Source organism: Alligator sinensis, unplaced genomic scaffold (genome assembly GCF_000455745.1).
Source record: "Alligator sinensis unplaced genomic scaffold, ASM45574v1 scaffold566_1, whole genome shotgun sequence".
Lineage (NCBI taxonomy): Eukaryota > Metazoa > Chordata > Crocodylia > Alligatoridae > Alligator > Alligator sinensis.
In genome coordinates this window covers 496,095-521,631 of record NW_005842017.1, presented here as the reverse complement: position 1 = coordinate 521,631, position 25,537 = coordinate 496,095, and the positions used below count along the sequence as shown (strand labels likewise).

Genomic DNA, 25,537 nt, shown 5'->3' with positions numbered 1-25,537 from the left:
TAGTTACATAGAAGTAGGCTCTGGTTACCCCTCTTTCTCCTGTAGGGACTGTAATAAATGAAGGCTTGTAGCCAGTTTCCACACCTGCTGCTATAAATTGTAAGTGGCCACATTCAATTAGTTATTATGGGTTAGTTTTTCAGAAAAGCAGGAGTTTGGATAAAAGTTCTCATTTGCTAAATGTAGTATGTTTTTCTTGGAATAATCTAAGCCTGGTGTTTTTGTTTTTTTTATAGGTTGCAGGACCAGAGTGTGCTTCCAAGAATTGATAAGGTAAGCAGTCACTGACCAAAGTAATTACCTTGATTTGTACAAAATTTACATATTTACAAGAGAAATACTATAATGAGACATTGTAGGTTTCTAATTCATATACAGTTAAGTTTTTAGGATCATGGGGGCTCTGGTAGGATTTGAACCCACAAGTGTGAGGAGAAGCCATTCAAAACAAGAAGTTCAGTGTGTTAGCCATTATGCCACAGAGCCAATGGAAAAAAAATCAAGTAGCTAGTTTCCACTGGTTTTATCTAGTTGAAAAAAGATCTGGATGTATACAAACAGACTTCCTCTTAGAAATAGATTTTTTTTTCATTTTTTAAAGGTAAACATTTAAAAGTTCGTAGAAGTCATTCAGGAATTAGAGTATATCTATTGTTTGTGACATGTTTCAGTACAATAAAATACTGAATCGGAGCAGACTAGAATTTAAGGATCATGCTTCTTTTAAATATATCTTTATCAGGTGAAATATTACATTTAAGGAACGACCCCCCCCCCCCCCCCCCCAAAACAAAACACCTAACTAGCTCATCTGATGTTGATCCCTTAAGTTTTTATTCATACAAACTAAAATGGAATAATTTATGTGAGAAGCTTGGAAGAGTGGGCCCTAGCTGACACAGTATATGAAGCAATTTTTACCACTCTGCGTGATGTTAATTAATTGGTTGATGATTTAGTTATCAACCTGTCAAATAACATGCAACTTGTGTTTTGTCTGTAAATCAGAGGCCTTATCCTGCAGCTCTCTTAAAATAAAATAAACATGCTAGTTAACATAGTGGTTCTCAACCTTTTTAGACTCAAGGTCCCCCTCAGAAAATTCTGGTTCTTACCTTTTGCTTGTTTCTTGATTATGGAAAAATAATAGAGCAATTCTTCTGTGCCAGATGACTCGGACCATAACAGACCACAGTGTTTTTGACACTATTGATTCCTATTTGAACTCTCTGGGCTTATCTTGTGAATCATGTACACTTAGAAGTGCAAATAGTGCATAGCACCCTGTAGCACCTCTAAAAGTTTTTTGCTGCATCCCATTCAGAATCAGTATTAGGTACTTATATATTTGCTGTAGTAACATTAAAAACAAACCTACATTTTAACTTCTTGCTTGATGGTAATTAGGTAGTTTAAATGTTCACCTTTCAGGCTGTAATTTCCTGTGTTTGACCTGTACTTGAAGGTGAATCTTTACACTGATGCTATTTGAGCCAAACCTCACTACACCTCCTGGTATGGAAAAATAGAAAAATATTTTTTCAATAATAATAATAACCCCTGCCCCACATTCTGTTTTCTTAACTATTCTTTCATTAGCAAACCTATAACTTTCAAACTTCTTAAACAGATATTATTCCAATGTAATATATAGCATACTTTGCTTACTTAGCAAGGTTTAGGAATTATATCTGTTTTTCAAAGTCCTATGTAAATGTGGGCATGACATACCTAAAAACCTAGAGTAATGATACTTAAGCTATGGCTTCCAGAGCTGTGGCAATTAATGCTGCCTCCTCTCCCCCCACCCCTGCCAAATTGCTGCATCTGTGGGGAGCGCCATGGGTTGGGGTTGGATCTGATGCGCAGGGGCACTCTGCAGCGAGATACAGTATGCAGGATCACACTGATCCCATGCACCAGCCGCATGCTGGATCTGGCCTATGGACCAAACCTGTATCTGGAATTCAACCCATGGACCAGCCCTGCACCACTCATCTAGCTCAGTAAGCACCACAAACCTAGAGTACCCAGGCCAGGTGACTGAAATGTCATCTTTATCAGCACTATACTTTCAAAATGTAGTTTTGGTAGTATATCGGGTGAATGATATGGCAGAATCTTGTAGAATTTCTTTGACCATATAATTAAAGTCTGTGTTGTAATGAAAAGACATACTGGAGCATGATTAGTTATGTGCAGCTTGTAACTTTAATATTTCTTAGTGTTTAATTTTGCAATTTGTTTAAATTTAATTTTTAAGCAGAATTCTAAAGTTTTGAATGGTTACTTGTCCTTTTTTTTATTTTTATGTAATTTTACCTCACATTTTATTTTCTACTTCTGTTAGATTTGTTCTCTTTTTTCCTTTTTTTTCTGAACAAATAATTAAGATATGCTTGTGTGGGGAGTCTGCTTTAGCTTTGGTGAGATGCATTTTAAACTTTTATCACTTGCCTGAGCACTGTGGTTGAAATAGAGCTGTTTGTGTAGTCTGTAACAGTAGATGGTGCTGTTAGATTGTACATCTGTATTTCTGAGGCATTCATAGCAGTATATGCTCTGGAGCCTATATTGTTTACAGTGATAAATGAATGTTTTTATAGCACTGTTCACAGATTTTAAACTCATTGCAATAGAACATTTGTTTTACAGCATTTCTTAAAATTGTATTATGCCTGTTACAATTTTTAATGGTAGTATTTAACTTTAGAGAATCAGTCTGGAATTAAGTGAACTGATGGACTTCCCACGAGTAGAGAGAGGTGGCTAGTCGTCCCAGTCTGAAGTCAGGCAGAAGGCAGGGCAACATGGCATATTAGAGACTGAGTAGTTCAGAGTCAGAACTTTCACAGGCAACAGTCTACTTTGTCAGATGTTGCAGATGAACTTGTAGTTATTAGTTATGTGTTCTAGGTGTTTAAGCTGAGGGCTGCAGTTGACAAGCAGAGGGAGTCTGATGTCCTTAGCATGAGGTTGGTATTCTGGCAGGTGGGAGCAGGGTCTGAATATGGCTCTGTTGATTTAAATAGTATGGTTTTGGGATTTTGTTGTAAGTGAAGGAAGCCCTGTGTAATAGGGAAGCCTCCTCATCAGGTCTTTGCTGACTGCCCTGCTCCTGGGATAACTACTCACTTTGCTCGTCTGCCACGCCTTGATGGAAAAATATGAAAGTTGTTACTAAGGTGGGAGGCTACCCATTACTCGCCTTGCTGACAAGGGCCTAATACCCACTCCGACTTCCTCTTTGTGGGTCCTATGCCTTGCAGATGTTACTCTGGTGTTACTTCTCTGGTCTATGGCTGGAGCAAACTGGGCACACAGTTGTAGCTCTTTTCTACAGTCCCAGAGGGCCACTCACATGCCACCTCTCTCTCACCGGGGTCCCATTTACTCTGCTGGCTCTCACTCAGCCTCTTTCATGCTGCCCTCTCTCAGGGGCTACACTCATCTTACCCGGCCTAACTCAGTTTTGGGCTTAGCTCTCCTCGGGCAACCCCAGCGCAATCTGTTGGGTGTCTCCTGCTACCCTCACCTGAGTGTTGACTGAGCGATTGTATGACTGTAGGCCTATTTTGCTCGTAGCTCCTAGCCAGGCCACTATGCCCCCACTGGGCCTCCTCACTCACCCACGCTCACAGGGCCACTCTGTTCATTGCCCCTCTCACTCAGGGTCTCGCTACTCATCGCCCCTCTCACACCGGGTCTCACTCACACCCCCAGGCTTTCCCCTGCCACTTGGGTGTGGCCCCAGGTCCCTCCTCCAGCCTGAGGTCTGCCTCAGGGATCCCTCTGCTTGTTAGAACCCCACCAGGGATGTGAGGCTGGGGTTATAAGGTGCCCCGACCCACCTTTCACTGGGGAGGTAACTGGCCTGGCATTTCCTAGGGGCTCCCACGCCACTAGAAGCCCCACCAGACCACCCTTCCCCGGTAGGGTGCAGTTTTACATCTTACCCAGGACAAGGGGTCACCTCCACCCCAGTATGATGCTGTCAGAGAAGACAGTGAATTAACTTATTATTTGATCCAGTGATTATGTGGTCTGTGTTGATGAGGATCAAATAATAAGTTAATTCACTGTCTTCTCTGACAGCATCATACATGCCATCACTTGTTTACAGTGCCCCTTTGCTGTCTACACTGGACAGATGGAGAAATCTGTATGTAAAAAAGTGACTGGATACCTGTACTGATGTCAATTCCAGAAATACACAAAAGCCTGTGATAAAACACTTCAACCTACCTAGGCATTCTGTCACTGACCTCAGAATAGTTGTCCTTAAGTAACAAAACTTTCAAAAAAAGGCTTGAATGGGAAATTGCAGAACAATAAATCATCCATAGACTGGATTTTAAGTGTGGTCTCAGTAGAGACTGTAGATTCTTATCCCATTTCCTTGACTTGCTTTTATAACCTCTGTGTCCCTCAGTTATAACCGCCTTATTTTATCCTTTTAACCTAGTCAACAGACCTTTTCTTCTCTCAACAGTGACCCTTTCCCTTACTCTTGATATTTTAATTCCCCTCTGTTAGTACCCCTGCATTCTGCAAGTCTATTCATATCATCTGATGAAGTAGGGTATCACCTACATAAATTGTATGCCTTTTTGAACCAGTTAGTCTCTAAGGTGCCACCTTGCCCTGCCTTCTGATGGACTATAATAACATAAAAGCTGTTGCTGAAATACTTTAAGAAACATGCTTCTTGTCCTTTTCTTTATATTAGTGTGTGAAAGCTGTTTTTTGCGGGAGTGAAATGTTCAAATTAAATCACTCAATCTTTGAATAAAATGCTTACTTTAACAAAAATATTTCTGTTAATTTACTTCAATTTAGTTGGAAGGGAATGGACAGAAGCAAAATGATAATGGCTGAGCATGCAGATGACACACAAGATTATTCTTGGTCTGTGGAGATTTTACCAATCACCCCATAGGCAAAAGTGCAGTGATATTCTTTTGCTGCATAAGTTCCCATATGAGCATTACCTTTAATTCTCCTTTTTTGATGTAGTATTCTGTTACAGAATAAAAATGTTTCACATAAGAATGCAAATGGAAACCACACTGTCTCAAAAGTAGAACATAGCATGTTTCCTACAGTTACATCTACATTAAGTCTATATCACAACTTTTTTCTGCCAAGTTTTAACATCATCTTTTCCTTCTACCAGCCCTTGCCTTTGTTTGGCTTTTCCCCCTTACTACAAAAATTCATAAAGTTTTTAATCAGTGGCCTCTTTATGGCTGTATCACCTTCCTTAACATGGTCCACACAACCCTTTTGGTGATTACTAATCCATCAGTGTCTATGATATTTTTTTTTTCCATTCTTCTTCCCATTTATCAGCTTCTCTTCTGTTAACCTAGTTCCTTTTAGTTCATTCTCATCATCAGGTTTTGCCTTTTGCCCTCTCTTTTACTACCTCATTTGTTTGTACACCCTGAATTTTCTTTTTTGCTCTGTCTCTAGGAAAAAAAAACAGATTTGCAGACTTTCATCCACTGCCATAATACTGCTGTCACCTTCCTTGCTGATGAGATTTGTTCTGCTGTATTCCTTTTTGTTCGCATCTATTGGCTTTGGCTTTCTCACTGGTAGTTCTTTATGATGCCTCAGCCACTTGCATTGAACTGTGTCTAAAATAGACAGTTTTTCAAGACTGAATTTGCCTTTGTGCCTCTTAACCCAAGTTGGAGGTTACTGTGTAAAGTGATGGTTAAATAAAAAAAGGGATGATACCTGTGATACAATCTTTCAGTGTTTCTTGAAGATCCATGGGTTAGAGGTGTTTTGAATAAAGGGGGTTTGGAATTAATTCTAAAATTCATTCAGGAAGAGAGTATGAGAATACTTTGCCAGAATCTCTAATTTAAACTAAAGGGACTTGAGCACATTCACTAATGACAGCATAGCAGTGGGGAAGAGGCTGTCTTTATAAGGCTGTTTCCAAGCTATTTAAAATTGTATAGATAAAGGCAGTTTAAGCTCAGGGGCAGACAATTATTTTGGCTGGTGAGCTGCTTAATGAGTTTTGGTGAACTGTCGAGGGCTGTATGGGTAGCCCCACCCCTTGATAGTTGCCCTGACCCTTGGTTGCCATATTGGGACTGGACATCCCAACCCCTAGCCACTGATCTTTGCCACCAGAAGTCCCTCCCCTTGCCCCCAGAAATACTCCTTTTGGGAGGGAAGATTGCCATCTTGGAACCAGAAAAAAACCAAATCATACGCTAGAAGTCAAACACCTACTAAAGCATATTTTAATTATATTACAAAAAATCTTTGTCATGATTTATTTTTGTGTACTATATATAGAAGGGATTGCATAATAACTCAAAAATAAAGTGTGACAGGGGCTGTCATGAGGCCGGTCTCGGTGTCAGCCTGCCCACCTGTCTAAGGCAGTCTGCCCTGTCTCGTCTGCCATGACTTGGCATATAAAAGAAGATATAATAATGCAGGAGGCTGCCCATTAAATGCCCCAATGCCTAGGGTGTTATACACAGCTCTAACCTTCCCTATACTGTATCCCATGCCTCACACTTGGTATCCCAAGTTTGTGACAACTCTGGCCTGTGGGTGGGCCAAACTCTGCCCCTTGTTGGGCCTCTAACACTATGCCCTTCTCAGGACCCCAAACACACTGCCAACTTCTGGGCCTCAATCATTCTGCCCCTCACTGGGCTTCACTCATCCTTCCCTACTCTGTGCAGCCCTTTGGGTCCCCCACTCATCCTGCCCTACTCTACGTGGCCCTTCAGGCTTCTTTGCTCACATACTCTAGTCGGCCCACATGCAGCCCTTCAGGCCCCCCTCACACAGATCCTACTGTATGTGGCTGCCAGCCTTCTGCCCCACACTGGGCTGAACTCGGCCTCTATACCCTCTCTGGGCCACTCTTCTGCCCCCTTGATGGGGCCACTACTCAGTCCCCCTTTACTGGGGCCTTGGAGTCTTATACCCCATAGGGCTCAGGTGTCTGTAGATGTGCCTGGCCCCTTTCCTGTTCCTACAGCCAGGTTACCCACCAGGTTGTGGGGGCTGAGGCTATAAGGCGCCCCATACTTGCCTTTTACTAGGGAGACAACTGGTGTGGCATTTCCTGGGGGCTGCCTGTGGTGGGGTGGTCCCACCACATGATTCAACCCTAGCAGGGTGTAGTTTTACATCATGCCCCAGGACCAGGAACCTCTTGTCATCCCCATAGTTCCTTCCTGCACCTCCAAGTTATGAGAGCAGCAGTTCCAGCCAGAGGGGAAACATATCCTGATGGCCACATGACCCCTGTTTGGGAGTGCAACCACCTGCAGGCTGCTATGCTGCTTATCCTAAGCCTTTAAAGTGGCAGGCACCAATGGTGCTCTGCCACATAAAGTCTTACTCTTTTATATTGTGTGTGGGGTGTTGTGGGGGAGTGTGTATGTATGGTGTCATGTCAGGGGGAGTGTGTGTGTATGATGGGGAGTGGAGGTTTGTGAGGGGGTGTGGATGTTGGGGGCATAGGGTATGTTGGGGTGTGTGTATATGTGGGGGATTATGGGGGCAGGGGGCAGGTGTGTGAGGTTTGTGGGGTGAGGGAGGGTGGGAGATGTGGGGACACCCCACACACTCCCCCACATGGCACGCAGATCCTTGCTGCCGGCAGCAGCAGGCAGGGATCTCAGGGAGCTTGGGCCTGGAGCAAGCACTGGTGCCCGGCAGCGCATGGCTCCGGCCAGTGCTGCGCACAGGGAGGGAAGAGTGCAGCCTGCCCTGCCACCTTTACCATGGGGGATCTGCGCCACACGCCTGCAGCTCCCGCACTTGCACTGGGAGAAGCCGCACACTGGACTCTACAGGGAAGCAGGGGATGGGGCTCCCTTCGCTCCTGGTGGAGTCTGTGGACCTGCGCAGCAGGGGGTGAGGAAGGCAGCCAGCTCCAGCGTGGGAGCTGAAGGCGCATGGATCCTGTGATAGAGGCAGCAGTAGGAGCTAGCTTGGAACTGTGGGAACTGGGCTGGCTCCTGCTGCATTCTGTGATCCTGGTGGTGCAGCCGGGACCTGCATGGTGCAAGACAGAGCTGACCGGCTCGGCTGGGCACCTCCTGACAGCATGTGGTTCCCAGCTGCAATGTTGGAACCACAGAATGCAGCAGGAGCCAGCCCAGTCCCTGCGGTTCCCAGCTGGCTCCTGGTGTCACTGGCCCTGACCTCTGGGGCCCCGCGCTTCTGCCTGCTGCCACTTTTACCCCGTATCTACTACCACTGCCTTTCCCTTACCACTACCCTTTCTTCCCTTCTCCTTCCCCCTCCTCCCCCCCACTGACTAGCCCCTGCCTGCTCACTGCTCCAGTGGTGTGTGGTTCCTGGCTGCAGGGCTGGGACAACACAGTGCAGCAGGAGCCAGCTGGGAACAGTGTGGTGCTAGCTGGGCCAGGCTGGCTCCTGCTGTGCTGGTGATCCTCCCTACCTGCCCCACACTTGCCCATTCTTATCTGATTCTCTACTCTCAGGTGGAGGGGGGGGCGATCCCCCTGAGTGCCAGGCCAGAAGCCTCTGTTAGAAAGAAATTTCTGGCTGGGGGCTGGGGAGGTGAGGTTGGGGTTGGGGCGGAGCTGGGCGGGCCTTGCTGCTGCTGCTGAGTCCTGGTGCTGGCTCCTCCTAGGTCCTACTGCTGCTGGCACAGTGTCATCTTTGACAGGCAGCCATGGGAAGATCATAATTAATTTGCTAATTTTTTAGGGGTCCTGTGGGCTGGATATAATGGCTTCGTGGGCCGTATTTGGCCCGTGGGCTGTATTTGGCCCATGGGCCTTATTTTGCCTGCCCCTGCTCTATTTGGAAGCCAAGAGGGTGATTCTAAATGATTTTTCTCTCCCTCCCTGCCCCCCCCCCTTTTTTTATCTCCCTCATAGTCTAATGGGAAAATAGACAAAAATCACCAGAATGCTTGTGGAAGAGCCAATGGAAAACGGCCTATATTCTTCCTTAACATAATTGTCCCTTGCAAGCTTTTTCCCCTGTGTCCAGAAATATGCCCCAGCGGTTGATATAAAATCTAGTCAATGAACTAGGAAAGGATACAAGAGTGATATAATGGACTGGGAGCTGCATTGAAATTCAGAAAATCTAGATTGTATTTCCAGCTCAGTTCCTGAACTACTGGGTTCCTCAAATTATCCAGAAATAACGTCCCCACCCCACTACCCCGTTCTTGATTCCGAAATCAGTGAAGGCTGATAAATCTCCATTGAAGTATATTTTAAATATAAACTCCAGGTAAGCATTTAAGGGGGAAAAAAATCAAGCCCAGTGTTATGAAACTGGATCTCTAGAAACCCTGTCTTTGTGTAAGACATTGTGGAATTACAAAAATGTACTTAAAGACATCTATAATTTCAATCCTGCTGGATATTTATTTGTTGGTTTTCTCTTGTCTAACTGTGTACAGTAATGTATAGAGGTACTCCCATCAGCATTTAGAAATTTAAAGTACACTGTTAAGATAAGAAACTCAATTTGTTCTGTGTACTAAGTAACTACTATATTGTAGTTACTTTTATCTTGGTATATGATTGATTGCTTTAGATTTCACTATGTATATCCTGCTGCAAAATCTCTTGATCTTGCAGATACTGTTCATAAAATATGCTCTTATTTTCCTATTTTGTCTTATGGCAAAAGGAAGCAATGTAGATGCATTTAAGACATGTGGTAGTAAAGATACTGACTTAGGCAATAAATTATAGGAATTCTTCATTGAGTGGTCTGAAAATAAATTAAAATGTAACAAAAGAGCTGATGAACCGTTCGATGTAATCTGCAGCTCATAGCACATAAATTTAACATAATTAGGATACTGTTTGCCTTGTCAAGCTGGTAAATTTTTAAATTACTATGACTTTCAATACAGAAGAAGTCTAGTATTATGATAGGAAGGTTTATTGTTCATTAACCTGAATTATTTTAAGAGGAGAAACAGAGGGCCAAATTGTTAGGTAGGGAAGTCAATTTGCACCATCTCAGAATCTAACAAAATTTAAATTTGTTGGTTAGTGAAGCAAATAAAATGGGTCAGTCTTTGATCTCTGTTGCATTGTTTTAAATCCAGACTAACTCTCCTGTAAATGACAACAAAATATAGTCCAGAATTTCTAGCTGATAGTAACATAGAAACAAGTTTAGGTTTGTAGTATGTGTTCTTGCTCAAATAGTCTTGTAATCTATTATGTGAGTTTTAAAAATTACATACAACTATTTTCTAGAATCATTTCTGCTGCACTTGTAAAGAATTTTTTAATCTTCAATCTTATTCTTTTAAGAAATGTCAGGTACTGTGTTCCAAATTCTCAAGTTTATACCCCCCACAAACATGGGAGATTGATTAGTCTGAGTGCTTATTCAAGTCTTGACCAAAGTCCAGAGCTTCTTCATTTCATTCTGTTTGCTTTCCTGATGCATATTCTATTTCAGGCGCTCCCCTGCTTTTTGCTATTCTCATTCCCCATCTTTTCAAAGATTGTAGTGGTGGTACCCCGCTCAGAGTTCCCCTCCAAGGCACCAACCTACTGAATACTTTATGTATATCCAAATACTGAACTTGATCTATTGCAGCGTGAGCGTACAGTGGTCATGGTTTTGAGAACCTGGAAGTGGAGAGACCTTTGCTATCTGGAAAACAGTTTGATTAGGGATACTGAAGGAAGATGAGTAGCTGAACCTACTGTGGTCTACTGGTGCATAATAATAGGTTTTAGATGTGGGTGGAGAATGTATGTTTCGGATGGAAGTGACAGGTATTTGATCTGCATTTCTTCCAAGATTAAGGATTTGAGGACTTTTTTCAAAATAATTTTTCCTTATAAGTATAGTATCTGCAAGTAAAAAATCAGAGAGATGTCTGAGTTCTGTCAGACATGTAACTGGCTAGCCCTGCGCCCTGTGAAGTCCCATTTTCCACCTCCCTCTGTACCTTGCTTTCAGGGCTCTGACTTCAGAGGCTCCAGCAGCAGGAAGTGATGCAGAGGCAACTGGAGTTTGCTGCTGCTGGGAGGAACGTGGACCAGTTTTTTTGGCCACCAAGAACTGGTGCGTCTTTGGCTGCTTGACATGGGTGTTGGTGGCCAAAAAATGGACTGCTGCTCACTGCTGCTTGACAGAACTATATTTCCCAGACTGTCCTTCACACTCTGCATGCTTCTGTGCTGCTGCCACTTCTCTTCTGGAGCTTAAGATAAAAGTTTTCAGGAGGAGAGGACAGCCATCTCAACTTTCCTTTGAAATTGACCTCTTCCTATGGAAAACAGTAAGACTGCTGATTGTGAAATTCAGAATTTGTTGAGTTTGTTTTTTTGTTTTTTTTCTCACTGTCCTGTATATAGACAGAAGCCTGAGAATTTTGGAATGCAGTTAAAGATGAAAGGTACTACAGAATGGTAATATGGTGGAAGGTCTTGATCTCAAAGACTGAGCCTGCTGTTTAAACTTCTTTAAACAAAGGGAAGACAGAAATAGAAAATGTGAGGACATGGTGCTGGGAGGTAGTACTAATCTTTCTCAGATAAATAGTGGTGTGTTCTTTGGGGATAGTTGGGGTTGGGTCCCTTTTCTAAGTTCTTGTATCTTCTCTTGCTTTCCTCTGGTGATCAGTTTAATAGAATGGGGCCTTCCGACTACTGGACACAATACTCTTTTAAGAAATATCCAGTTTCTCTAAAGGGAAAGGGTGTTCTCATTCTCATAAATGATTTTTCCTTTTCTACGTTTCTGAATGACATAAATTCCCCCTTCTCTTTTTCTCCCTCCTTTAGGCTAAACAAACTCTGGCTATCCACTTCATTCTAGATAAGCTGCATCTGGTATATATGTCTGATAGATTTTTTTTAATTGGTTGCTGTACAGTGTGCCAGATAAGTAGTCATCTTTTTTAGTTATGATTAAGTAAAATATTTGTTCTTATTTTGGGTAACACGTCATGTAGCACTTAATGATGTGAACTGAAATTTTAAACTTAAACGTAGAGCCATTCATTCATCAGCAAGCAGTAGTATCTTGAAAATAAGGAAAACAGGAAAGAGTATGGTACAATTATAAGCTCTGGCACAAGGCCAAACTGCATCTTCTTGAAATACAGCCTAAGTAGACTGTACAAACATTGAAAATATGATTGTGTGAATTTTATTGGGCTCCTTGGTTTTGCCTTTGAGTCAGTCTGATTCAGCTTCACCCTTGAGCAGAACCAAAGTAAATCAAATACAACAGACACTTGGATCAGATTTCAACTTCCAGAGTCTGATGTAAGAATTTGAATGTCATTTTTAAAGAAAAGGAATATTTCTAGTCTTCAGTTAAGAAGGGAAGAGTTTGAGAACATAAATTGACAGCAAGAATGCATTGTTTGCATCTGGAAACCTGCCTTTAGCGGAGTTGAGCCAGAAAGCAACTTGTCTGAGAGTTTTCTTACCGCTAGGAAGGATAAGACCCTGCTGCTCTAGAGAAGATATGGTTGAGTAGGGTATGATTGGGCTCAATGTCGTCTTGGGTTCCTCTGACTGAATTAGAAAAGGGTAAATAAACTCAGGTCAATCTCCATGTCATCATCATTGCATCAAATGAGATTTTTCTCAGTAGGTTGCACAGATCATAATGTCATTGTTTCTCTTATTACTCTTTTTTAGCATAAGTATCCATCATTGCTGATATTTAAAATGAGCATTGGACTGTCAAATTAATGTTTCATAGTGATAATTGAGAGTTTTAATCTCCTAAAGCTATTGTTCTAAAACTTTCTCTGGCCTCACTATAGATGTCACTGCTTTAGTTGCCTTCACTTTGTTCTGGATGTTTTTCTTTCTAACTATATAAGGTCTAGTTCTTTAGATTATTGGTGTGTTCTCAAAATGATGCTGTCAGAGGTGTGGCTGTTTACTAGCCTAGCCCAAAGAAAGCTGTGGTTTAAGTAGGAATAGATTATTCTTGAATATCAAACTTATGAACATTTTGAAGACATCAGTGAAAGCATGTTCAGAAGACATCTCCACATATGGATGTCTACCCTGACATCAAAATGCATTTAATCGTCTGTTCCTCTCTTTGCTCAGATTTGACTAAAAGTTAGATAGCAACTGGCTAAAGCCTATTTTACCACAATACTGTGAGAGAGAGTTAAGTGTGTGAGATGGGTGGGAGCAATGGGAAAAGGAAATGAAAGGAATTCCCTTGCTAGAATAAACATTATAGGAGAATATCGGGGCATTGCTGCACAGTTTACTTAATGCTATTTAGTGGAATTTGTGGGTTCCTATCTCATCCCTCTATTAAAAAGTACCTCTCTAGCAACTGATTTACTTAGAGGATAACAGTTTACTAGTGCTAGCAGTTAATATTGTGTTCTGTGCCCCAGATCTAATGGGCCTGTATTCAAATTTAGCTCAGTTACCTGGGTTGAGGATTCAGCATGATTTAGTATGCTGCAAGTCCTCTTTTTATTTTCTTTACTCTGTTTAATTTCCTGAAGTGTGTTAATTTTGCAAAAACAGGCACTCTGTGCATGTATACATGTAAAAAGTGTTTATGTAAACACACACTTAACTTGGATATTTATGTATCTTTGCATGATATTTTTGCACCTACCTGTGTAAAATATATGCATGTTTGTGTATATAAATATGTGCAGTATATGAAACTGAAAGCTCACACTACACTAATGCTACATTAAGTTTTAATAGTTAAAGTAAGATGCAAGAAAAGCCAAAGTCAAGATTCCTGCAGGAATATTAGCACAATTTTTCATCAGTAATAGAGACATATTTATTGACTGCATTTATCCTTGTTTTCTTAGAAAGCAAGCAATATAACCTAAAATGTATAATGCTGTACGTGCTCAAAATGTCGACTCTTGACATCTAGGCACTCACAGCAGCAAATAATGATACATTTATGTACCTTCTTTGAGATACTTTGCATGTTGCATGTACCCAGCATATATAGTATGTGGATGTTCTTGTTTCATTTCTTTTTTAAATATTTGACTTGTTAAATAGCTATAAAATATAGAGGGGAACACAGTTTGACTGAGTTAACATTGCTGTTGGGACCTTTTTTTCCTTGCTTTTTAATTTTACTGTAAGTGATCTTGGCTTTTCTCTTATAAACATGTTTTAAACAGGTGAAAGGGAGAGAATGTAACCAGTTGGTGTGGATTTAGTGTTCTCATTCCTGGAAAAGCATGTTCAGTCTTATGAAAATGTTACATCTTTTCTTTGTCATTTTCAAAAAAATATTTAAGGGTTAATTGTCACATGTGCCTCTTGCAGATGGTGGGAATGAACTGCAGTGTTTAGTATACTGTGCAGTTAATCCTGCAGTTTGATGAATGGACCTTGAATAGACTAGGAGAGTTTGTGGTCCTGACATAACAAAGGGTTAATGGTTCTTGTTAAGCCTTACTGTATTAATACTGTGAGTTATTAAGGGAGACAGTGAGACATAGCACCCTGGTGACTGTTGCTGGCTGTGGATCGTAGCTTTTAGCCTGGATGGCATCTTTCCTAACTGCGACTTTGAATATGGGGACTTTGTTCAGCATTGTGAAGCGTCGCTATAAAAGGAGGCGTAAGAAACGTTCTGAGAGGAAAGGTATTATGTTAATTTTTGTATTGTCAATACAGTTATTGGTGAGGTTTTGTTAAATAGAAAATAAATGGGTTACACTTTTAGAATTGTGCTGTACCTTAATTATTAAATGTATTAGAATTCCTTTTAAAGCTGTTACAATTCTGTTTTTAAAAAGATCCAACTTTTCCATTATGCTTTGTCTGTTAAGCAACAAAAGCAGTCCTCTTCAAATGGAAGCCACATAATTTTCCAACATATTTCATTTTCCTTCTTTGCTTTAAAAGTTTGAAATGTTTATTTTTGGACAGAAATGAAGCTGTTCTCAAGTTGCACAACTGTGTGTGTTTTGTTTATTTACTTCCCCCCCCCCCTCCATTTTATTTTCATTGCCAGACTTTATCTGCCTTGGAAGATGTTCAGAAATAATATATAAAATATTATTTTTTAAAGTTTAAAATGAGCCTATCTTTAACAGTGAGTATAAATTAATCTAGCTATTTAGACTACTGTACATTTTTCTCACAGAGTTAGTGAAAAGATGCATACAAACCTAAACTGCATTTAGATTTCTATTGATGTTCATGCAACCACTTTTCTGGTATTCAGATATTTAGAATAGGCAAAGTAGGAAATATTCAGTTTCTTAAACTATGCCAAGTACTCATGCCTATGGAAACACTAAAAGCATTACTGAATCACAGTGTTTACTAGTATCATGTCTTGTAGTATTCTGTATCTTTGTAGAGTTGGAAAATATTAAATATCACTGCGACACACTATTTTAAAGATATAACATAAAATGTGTGTGTGTATATGTATATGTGTGTGTTTACTTGCACGCGCGCGCACACAAATAAATAAATTAAAAAAATACTGTGCCCCAGTGATATTCAGTGTTTTCCAACTATACAAAAATACAAAATACTACAAGCCGTGATACTAGTAAACACTGTGATTCAGTAATGCCTTTGCTGTTTTCATAGGTATGAGTACTTGGCATAGTTTAAGAAATGGAACGTAATACAATATATTATGTAATGTATATAATATAAGAATAGATTAATACAATTAATATATATATTAATATATTATGTATAATATTATATTGTGGTATTTCATAAAATGTGTAATGCTTTTGAAGCATAAGGTTGCAGTTTTGTTGTTATGTAATGTTTTTCTGACTCTATTTCCATGCAGGTATTACTCTTCTAAATGTCACACCTTTATATCTGGTCAGTTGATATGGCTTGCATGTAGTATATTTAGCAGTACAGGGTCTCCTTGTTAAATGCTGTTTAGATTAAAATTAAAATACAACAGTAAATGTGTTTCTATTCAGAAACTTTTAACCATATTAACTGCATTTAGTTACCAAATCCCTCTGGCTATATCCTAAAAAAAATCTGTATCTTTCCACATGCTTTAATTATATACATCAAACTATTTTAATATCATGCTGCTGTATTTTAGAAGACAGTAGAAAGTTGGTAGAAACTTTGAAACAGTACCCCTAAGGAAAGGTAATAGCTGTTCTAACCTGGAATCAGGCTTTTACAGCATTTGATGTTTTTTACAAAACGTATTACTTATGGAATTTGAGTATTTGAACCCATACCAGCATTATCAGCTATGTCTTTATGATACCTTTACTCTTCAGAAGCATTATAAATTGCTATAAAAGTGATTGTATTTTTCTTGATTTTGTGTGTGTGTGTGTGTGTGTGTGTGTGTGTGTGTTCAAACATTATGGATCATTGTAGTTTAGAACAGGTTAGGGGGGCAAAAATCTGGGAGAGGCTAAGTTATTCAGTTAACTTTACTGGATTTGAAGATTTTGACCTGGCAGTTTGAATGTAGATACCTTTCTATGGATTTTATCAAATGGCACATTTCACTAAAAAGCAATTTGCAATTGTTTTCTTAATAATAATTCTACTGCAGGCAAACATTGTTTCCATTTAGAAGTATTGCTTAAAGTGCATGATCTCTTCTGTCCATAAATTCAAATTAATCATTAAATGAGTCTATAATAAAGCGTGACAAAATGAACATTTCATTAGAAAGTCTGGTTGAGCAGTGATAAAAAAAACTTTTCTAACTTTCCCTTTTTTTTCATTTGGAAGAAAAAATTGTTTTGTAACTAAAGTAACCCTGTCACATGATCTAAATACCTTATAAAATACATCTGTTTTATTGAACCCAAAAGTATACCGAAAGAGAAAACTGAGGCTTGTAAATTTCTGCTCAAGTATAAAGAAGTAAAGCCTAACCTTTAAGCTTGTTTAAAATACAAGTTGCAACACAACATAGACCACTTAAGGTTTTAATGAGCATATACTTCTGATCAAATCCAAACAAATTTTATTTATAAAATTATGACTTATAAAAATTCCTTTTATACTAATAAAAATATTTTATACCATTTTTTCAGACAGCAATAGAGATCTTTTGTCCCAATGAATTCAGTGAGCAAGGATGACTCCCAACATGTGTTTTAATTTCGAATGTAATACATTACATGTCAGTAATTGGTCTTGCTTTTACCCTGCTGTTGAGCATTTGTTTACATTTGACATCAATAACGTGGAAATGTGAATTTCATAAATGTTGTTTTTCTTCTCATACATTATAATACAGTTTTCAGTCTTCGAAATGTCATATCATTCTACAGGAATGTTTTTGTATGTTTCAGGATGTTTTTGTATAACACAATAGTTCATTATTTTTAGTAATACATTAAATATCTAAGAAGTCAAAATATTTTCTTCAAAATGTTGCCTGAACCAAGTTGTTTGTGATTAGAAAATTGATCAAGTTTCTCTTTTCAGGAAAGGAGCTTATTTGGGGAGGTAGAACCCTAAGTTTAGACTCTTGTCTCTGAAAATGGTAACTTGAATGGGAGGTGTTGCAAACTGAATAGCTTGAAAATGTGGTCCTGAGGACTCAATTCTATTTTTATTGAAATCGACGTAAAAGACGATCCATTAAGTTCAATGGACACGCAGCAGCAAGAGCAAGCTCACGTTCATTGTGCGTGCAGTTTTTTTCCTATCTAAAAGAAGATTAAAATAATCCATCATTTATTATACAGACTCTTAAAACATATTTGTTTGGGGGGAAAAATCAGACACATGCCTCTGGCAAGTTTTAGACCCTTGTGGACATTTGCAAGTGCAGTTAGAACCTTGTTGATGCACACTGTTTGCCTGTGCCCATCTCGGTCCGCACACAACTATTTCTGGTTTCTTCACTTCCCAGAAAGGTTTCACAGCAGTTAGTTGTAGTAAAATTTCATAAAATTTGCATTATTTGAGTAGAATAAATGGAACTTCACAGTGTAGTCCTAGTCTAGTGTACAGTACTGTCTTAGAACCCTAAAGAGTTAGTGCCCTGTTGTACAAGGTACTGTAAAATGAATAATAGTCTTTCCAGAAAGCTAACCAATCAAGTCTTATTTAGGACAAAACAAGGGGTTTATTGAGGAGGGAAGACTGGAAGAGATTAAGTGATGATGAAACAAGATTTAGGATGAAAAAAGCAGAAGTTGGCACTTGTCTATTGAAGCTATTGCAAAAAAAAAAAGCCAAAATAAATGCAACAAAATACATTTTTGATACATTGTCTTTCTGGTTTGTTCAGTTGTTAACTTTCAGAGTTAATTAATTCTCCATAGGTCTTTCTATCATTAGGAGGAATTAGCAAGGTTCTACTACAATTTATTAACTCCACATTCTGGTGAATGTGCCTAGTTTAAATTATTATAACAAATACTTTTTGAGTCTTCTCTGTGATCATAGAAAAAAAGAGTAGAAGAAACTTTGAGTGGTCATCTAGACCACGGCAGACCAACTGGTGGCTAGCAGACCACTTATGGCTTGCGTGGGGTTAACCTGTGAGCTCTGAGCATCCATCCAGCTGCCAAAGCAAGTAGTCAGGATCTTGGGTGTGCCCCTCCCTTCTCCACATTCTACCTCATCTAGCCTTAGGGAGCATGGCGGTGTGGTATGGCACAGCCAGTGGTACTGGGTGACCTGGCAGCGTGAAGTGCCAATGCAACCCAGTGAATCGGGAGCCTGGGAGCTGAAAGGCAGGGTGCTGCACCATTCAGGGGCAGTGAGTGGAGTGTCCACCCTGTGAGTGCAGGGGGGTGGGGGGTACCCACCAGGCCATATGTGGTTTAGAGGGGTTGGGGGAGCACCCACTCATTCATAGTATAGCGATGTGGGAGGGGGTGCCTGTGTGTGTGCATGGTGTCCATCCACGCACAGTATAGTGGGGTGGGGATCACCCCCACCCACCCAAACCTTGGTGCAGTGGGGATTGGGAGCAGCCACTTGAACATGTGCATACCATGCAGCTTTGGGGGAAGGGCCCTGGGGTGCATGACCCCTGGCTACTTAAAAGTTGGATAGTCATGATCTAAACTATGCCTCTGCTCCAGAGCAGGATCAATTATTCCTAAATTATTCCTGACAGACAGACTGGATCCAGATTTGTCACCCAGCATTTTCCTGACTTTAGCTGTATTTTCTGTTAAATGACAAAAATAACCATGCAGTCTACATTATAAAAATGCTCAATTATTTGTGTTATTGGTTGTATCTTCAGTTGTTAAAGCACTGCAAAATGTATAGTTATGGAATGGGGATATACAGTTATGTAGTTCAGCGTATGAAACACCTTTTCCTGTTACTAAAATGCATTAGTGAAAATAATTTAGTTTTTAAAGGTGTGGCTTAAATCCTCAAAAACTAAGGGCTTTTCAGTTTATTTTGATATTTTGTTAGTGATTGTTCACACAAACTTCATATACATTGCCCCTGCATTCTTTGTGTGTTATGTCAGCTTCTTACTACTCCAAGAGCATGGAGATGTTTCATGTCTGTTACAGGACAGTTGATTTTCTCCTGTGGCAAACTGCACGTATATATGACCACTAACCTGGAACAAAACTAGCCAATGTTCTGTGAAAAATTCACTAACCCTTTTTTCCTGGTATTTGCAGAGAATGTCTATGCAGTTGTTGTAACACAGCGTCCTAAAGGCCAAGGTGGTTCTTTAGGCATCCTACAATGCACATCACCCAGCTGCTCTTGTACTTGGGCTGGTCAGGGTGGTGGTGGCATTGGCATTCTGGGCAAAAGTGTATAGGTAATAGGTGGCTTCATCCACCTATTATTTGGCCACTACAACAACTTTCTAACCATTCTGTGCTCACCAGCCATGCATTTGAGGTCAGCCTTGGAGTCAGTTTTGTAACCTGAGTCAGTGTCCATTCAAAAGTGGATATCTCTAGCATCTATCAACCAAATTTGATTTAACTTTACATTTGTGCCCTTGTGTGATAGAGTTCAGGTAGCACTAGCTGTGATCTTCAAAGGCCCAATGGATACAATTTCCTAGGTTATTATAAAACATTGATAGGGTTACAAAAGCAATGCGATAAGGCCAACAATCCATATTTGAGACCCGGGTTTCTAAACATGGTAGATAAATGGAGAATTAGTCCCTGTTATTATCCTTGTACTTTGAACCCGATACTTAGTGCTTTCATGGTTTACCCTTTTGAAGACTTTCTGAAATGGGCACAGGGGTAGTTGAATTCCAATCTAGTTTAGCAGGTACATGTCAAAATAAAAAGTTGTTTCACATCCACAGACCATTGAATTTTGAGGAGTCCATTTTAAACATGGTGTAGACTAGGGGTGTGTGAAGCGGGCAGTATTTGATTTAGATTTGGATTCGGCCCAATTCTGCGGACAGCAATGAATCAGTGAATTGAAGATCACTGTCCCGATTTGATTTGGCCAAATCTGAATCTGAAGATTCAGTTGTGATTCGGAGAATCAGTGATTCGGCCATAAACACAGCTTTATATGTTTTCTTTACGTACCTCAAGGTACCAGGCGCAGCTCGTGAAAACTGAGATGGTGAGGTGGATAGAGTCCCACAGGAGCATGCAGGGGAGGTGGGTCCCCATGTGCTCGGTGGTGGACCAGGAAGTGGACTGGAAGTACTTCTAGTCCGCTTCCGGGTCTGCTGCTGAGCACGGGGGGGACCCCCCCCCCCCCCATGCTCCCGTAGGATGTTCCATGCGCCCCACCATCTCAGTGTTCATGAGCGCGCCTGGTACCTTGAGGTATGTAGAAAAAACATAGAAAGCTGTGTTGATGACAGACTCGTCGAAGCTCTCTGAATCGAATCGGAAGCTGCTGATTTGATTTGGAGAGATTAATGGGTCACCTGATTCGATTTGGATTCGGAGATTCAGCTGCCAAATTGGGCTGAATCTCCTCCGAATTGAATTGGTCACTGAAGCTTCTCACAGCCCTAGTGTAGACTAGTGGTACTCAACCTTCAAGCACTCACAGACTGGAAGGGTGGTGCAGGACCCATCTGCAGGCCAGATCCAAGTGTGGGGGGTTAGGGCAGGGGATCCAGCCACAGAACAACCCCACACAGTGGCCTGGCCCTGCGTGCTGGCTCTGGCTGTGGGATAACTTTGTGCAGCATCGTATTTGATATACAGACCAGAGGTTGAATGCCACTGTCTGACTGTAAAGTCCTGGAGGCTATAAAAATTCCAGCATCTTAAGGATTTTATCAGTACTTACAATTTAGAAATTGTTTGCTCTTAGCAAGCTCTAAGAGATCAGGAACATAACATTGGTTTGTTTATAGATGCAGTTTGCAAGTTAGTTTTCTAAAAATACTGTGTATGTTGTAGTTCTGATGATTTTTATAATTGTGCTGTTTGCCTAGTAGTGGTCTGCAAACTATTAGATACAGCTCAAGATTTCGAGGGACAGATTTTATGACAGATGCAGCGTTTGGTTTCAGTTCAGTTCTGATTTTAATGGAATAAACTGTGCAGATTGAAATCCAGTACCCGAAGAAAATGTGGTTTAGTCCAAATGAAATCTTAGTATTCTTCTAACACTTAGAGTCTTGCTTTAACAATTAACTTATTTTTCTCAAGGATTATGTATTCATTCTCATGTAACTGTTTAAAAAACCTTGTAAAATCTGGGGCCCAGTGTTTTACAAGACTGTCTAAGGTCAATGGGAAGTACTTAGTACTTGTGGAAAACTGGCAATTTATTTAGGAGTTGTTTAGATGCTCATTTATATATATGTTTTATTTATAGCTGAAGAGATAAGCATTTTTTTCTTATTTGCCTTTTAGCTCTTAGTACAAACTGAAATATAGTATATGCTCACATTTGCACCGGTTGTTGGATGGCTTTAATACATGCAGTATATAGATGCAAATTAAATGATTAAATGCATCATATCATAGAAGGGGGTGGGAGTGGGAGCTGGTGGACTGAGTGCCAAACACTTGTGAACTTCGGAGAAATGGGGACTTGAGGCTGGTTCTAATTTGACTTTTCTGCTTCAGCCATATTCGGTACATAATTGGTATCTCAGTAATGTTAGAAAGCAGGAATTATGCAACCTATTTTTGTCTCACAGCTATGTGAAGAGTTAAAATACTCAGATTGATAAAATTATGATCCTTCACCTTGTTCATGAGTATCTGACATTTAATTGTAGTTTATTATAGTTCTTCCAGGTAGCTGGATTTTGAACGTGGTTTCTGCCTCTAATTGCACAAAATCAGAGTGTTGCCCTGTTGTCAGTTTAGAAAATTAATTTTACTGTTTGCTTATCTATGGACAAATACATTTCATAGTGTGATAACACATAATCTGGTTGGTCATGGCATTAGTGTACAAACAATGAGTATCATTATAGCCTCATTAGTATTTATATGGTCTAGTATGGGGTCAACAATATTTTTGGGTGGAGTGCCAAAAACACCCACAGCCTTGACTTGTAAGATGTTAGTGTGCGGGGGTGGACAGTGGGGGAGCCATGAGGGTCCTGATCCTTGTTGTGGCAGTGTAGCCCTGGCCCTTTCCCTGCTGTCTGCCCTGAGGTGCATGTGCCAAGCAAAATGCCTTCATGTGCCATGCTCTGGTACATGTGCTGGGGGTTGCCTACCCCAGACTAGTATGACTACTCAGGTAAAGTATCCAAACTTCCTTGTCACGTTTCAAAAACAAATATAGGAACCTGGCTAGGTCAAATAAATGTTTTAACTATTTTCTAAAACGTCTGTTGTTTGTTTGTTTTTTGGTCTTGTTTGTATTGGAAAAAAATAGGAAAAGCTTTCTGTACTGGGGTATGCCTTTTATTGAGTAATTTAAACCCTCAGGCTCTGGACCACCCTCTTGAATTCCTGTTGAAGTCAATTTTTGTAAAGCCTGTACAAACTCAGGCATTAACTCATAAATATTTTCCATCTTTGGATTTCAATTATGTTACATAATATATTTTATTATGTATATTACAGTGGTGTTCAGTAGGGATATAAATATCATTTAAAGAAATATTTAACATACTCTAATTATAATAGTTAAATGGTTAACTGATGATACAACAGCTGCTGCTGGAATCTGCTCCTGTGGCCCTTGGGGAGGCAGGGAGTAGGGCGCAAGCCCAGCCAGACAACACAACCCATGTGTAGCCCTGTGCTGGGAGCAAGGGAGCACCTGTAAATGATCAGCTAATTGCTTAATAGATGATGAGTCATCAGCCCCCCTGCTGTTTCCCTCTTTAACCTCATAGTCTATGAGTATTAGTCGCCCTTGTCTGCCCCCCACTCCTCCTGCTACCTTCTGCTTCCTGCTGGGACACTGTGTGGCTTCCCTTTCCTCCCACTCCCCACTCTGTTCCCTGCCAGACTGTGCCCCACCATGCACTAAACAATAACTGGTAAGCTAACTGGTTATCACTGGCCTTATTGCTTAAATGATTAATCATTTAACCTTTCACATCCCTAATGTTCAGAGACTTCACTCAGAGCAAGAGCATCACTGTGGGAAGTGCTATCTCAGTTCCTAGGCACTCGCAGCACACCTTTTTGTATTAGTTAAGTCTTCAAGGACAAATATTAAGTTTTGTCTTTGCACCTTGTGGCTGTGCCTGTTTTCATAAATCCTCGGAACCTGTGCATGGGTTGTGTGAAGCTTCAGTCACTGATTTGATTCGGAGGAGATTCTGCCCAATTCAGTGGCTAAATCTCTGAATCCGAATCAAATCAGAAGACCCATTAGTCTCCCTGAATTGAGTCGGAAGCCTCCAAATTGAATCGGAGATTTAACGATTCGGCCATAGTCACAGCTTTATATGTTTTTTCTATGTACCTCGAGGTACCAGGCACGGCTCGTGAATGCTGAGATGGTGGGGCAGATGGAGCATCCCATGGGAGTGCCCTGCACGCTCAGCAGTGGGTCCACTTCTGGGTCTGCCGCGGAGCACGTGGGGGACCCCCACACCTCCTGGCTTGGCAACTGGTGCCTCCTGGTTCGGGGGGGGGTACCTGGGGTCCCCCTGAAGCTGCTTGCCAAGCCGGGTGGTGTGGAGGAGTCTGCTGTCAAGCACGTGGGGGACCCCCCTGCACTTCCATCAGATGCTCCATCCACCCCACCATCTCAGTGTTCACGAGCTGTGCCTGGTACCTTGAGGTACGTAGAAAAAACATATAAAGCTGTGTCTATGGCTGAATTGCTGATTTGTCAAATCAGAATTAAATCTTCAGATTCAGATTTGGCTGAATCAAATCAGGACAGTGATCCAAATCAGCAAATTGAATCTCTGTTACCCGAATGGGGCCGAATCTGAATCAAATACTGCCTGCTTTGCATACCCCAATGGGAGCCTCAACATTTTAAGGCGTGTAGGTAGGTACCCTAAACTGAGGCCCTTGCAGGCCAGATTTTTCCATGGTGTTTAGGTGCCTAAAGATGCAAAGCCAAGTGCTCTTGAAAAACCAGTGCACACCATCTGCATTTAGTAGGCATCTGATTACCTTTGAAAAACTCTTAACCCTAAGTGCTTTGGTGTTTCATTGTGCCTATTCACTGCATTAATGCTACAAACCTCTGTGCTTTATTTGTGTTGTAGTGTCCAGAAATTTCCACTTGTGAACCAGTGTCCTACTGCACTAATTGCTTTACAAAATGTGATCTCTGCCTCTACTACCATAACTAGGAGTGTGCAAGTGGGGTGCCAGTTTAGAGGAGAGATCAAAATAGTGGCCCGTGGGGAGCTTGTGCTTCAGCTTCAGAAGCACACAAGACAGCAGCAGCCCATGTACCATACGACTCACAGGACTTGATGCCCCTTCCATTCTCTGGGGATCTCTGCATTTGTTCAGGGTGCTAAAATTCCTATTTACATCTCCGACTGCCTCTATACCTAGATTGAATAAAGAACCAGATCAAATATTTTACTTAGATTATTGATACACTGATGCACAAGCCCCAAGACCTTGAAGGATCAGAAGTGGTGCAACAAAACATGCCTAAGCTAAAAAGCTGGTGATAAAGCTCAGAAGCACTAAAACCTTGAGCCAATGTTACCTGTTAAGGCAAAAATGAATGGGGAGACTAGAATACTAGCTAGGAGCAAGAGATTATGAAGGATAAGTGGTAAGGGGAAGAATGAGGTTGTAGCTAGGAGCTGGTTTGCTGATGTGGTCAAATGGACTGGCTTAGAAAGTTGCAACAGCAGTAGAAGTATATTCTGTAAAGGGTCATGCAGTCTGCAGGGAAATTATTTGCACTATGTCCTTCTGATATTGAAATGAAGGACCAAAAATTCTGGTCTGCCAGATTTCTGCCAGTCTGTCAGGAAGGTAGAGACTTGAGAAGGAAGACATCATCTTAAAGGATATTAGAGATGCAGATTATTTTTTCCTTGCTGACTCTGCATACAATAACTAATACCATCTAAGATGAGGGTCCCCTCTCCCCCTTTAAAATGGAAAAAAACCCCTCATTTTGGATTTGAGTGCAAGGTGAGGTGGGCACATGGCTGCTGTGACTCCAACTCTGGCCCTGACATGATGTTGGAGCCACAGCTGCTG

The 25,537-nt window shown here is 40.8% G+C and overlaps 1 protein-coding gene across 4 annotated transcripts in view; it reads left to right on the top strand.

The window, feature by feature from the left end:
* The window catches only part of ADARB1 (adenosine deaminase, RNA specific B1), a 177,475-nt gene that overhangs the window by 45,722 nt on the left and 106,216 nt on the right, over window positions 1-25,537 (top strand). For 3 of the 4 annotated variants that reach the window (XM_006022056.3, XM_025202205.1, XM_025202206.1), the window contains one exon: window positions 237-273. Coding sequence is in view for 1 of the 4 variants with exons in the window: in XM_025202204.1 (XP_025057989.1) it covers window positions 14,523-14,622 (100 nt within the window). In the remaining 3 variants the exon portion in view is untranslated. Of the gene's footprint in view, window positions 1-236; window positions 274-14,456; window positions 14,623-25,537 lie in introns of those variants that run through there. The other variant, XM_025202204.1, reaches the window with a different exon arrangement.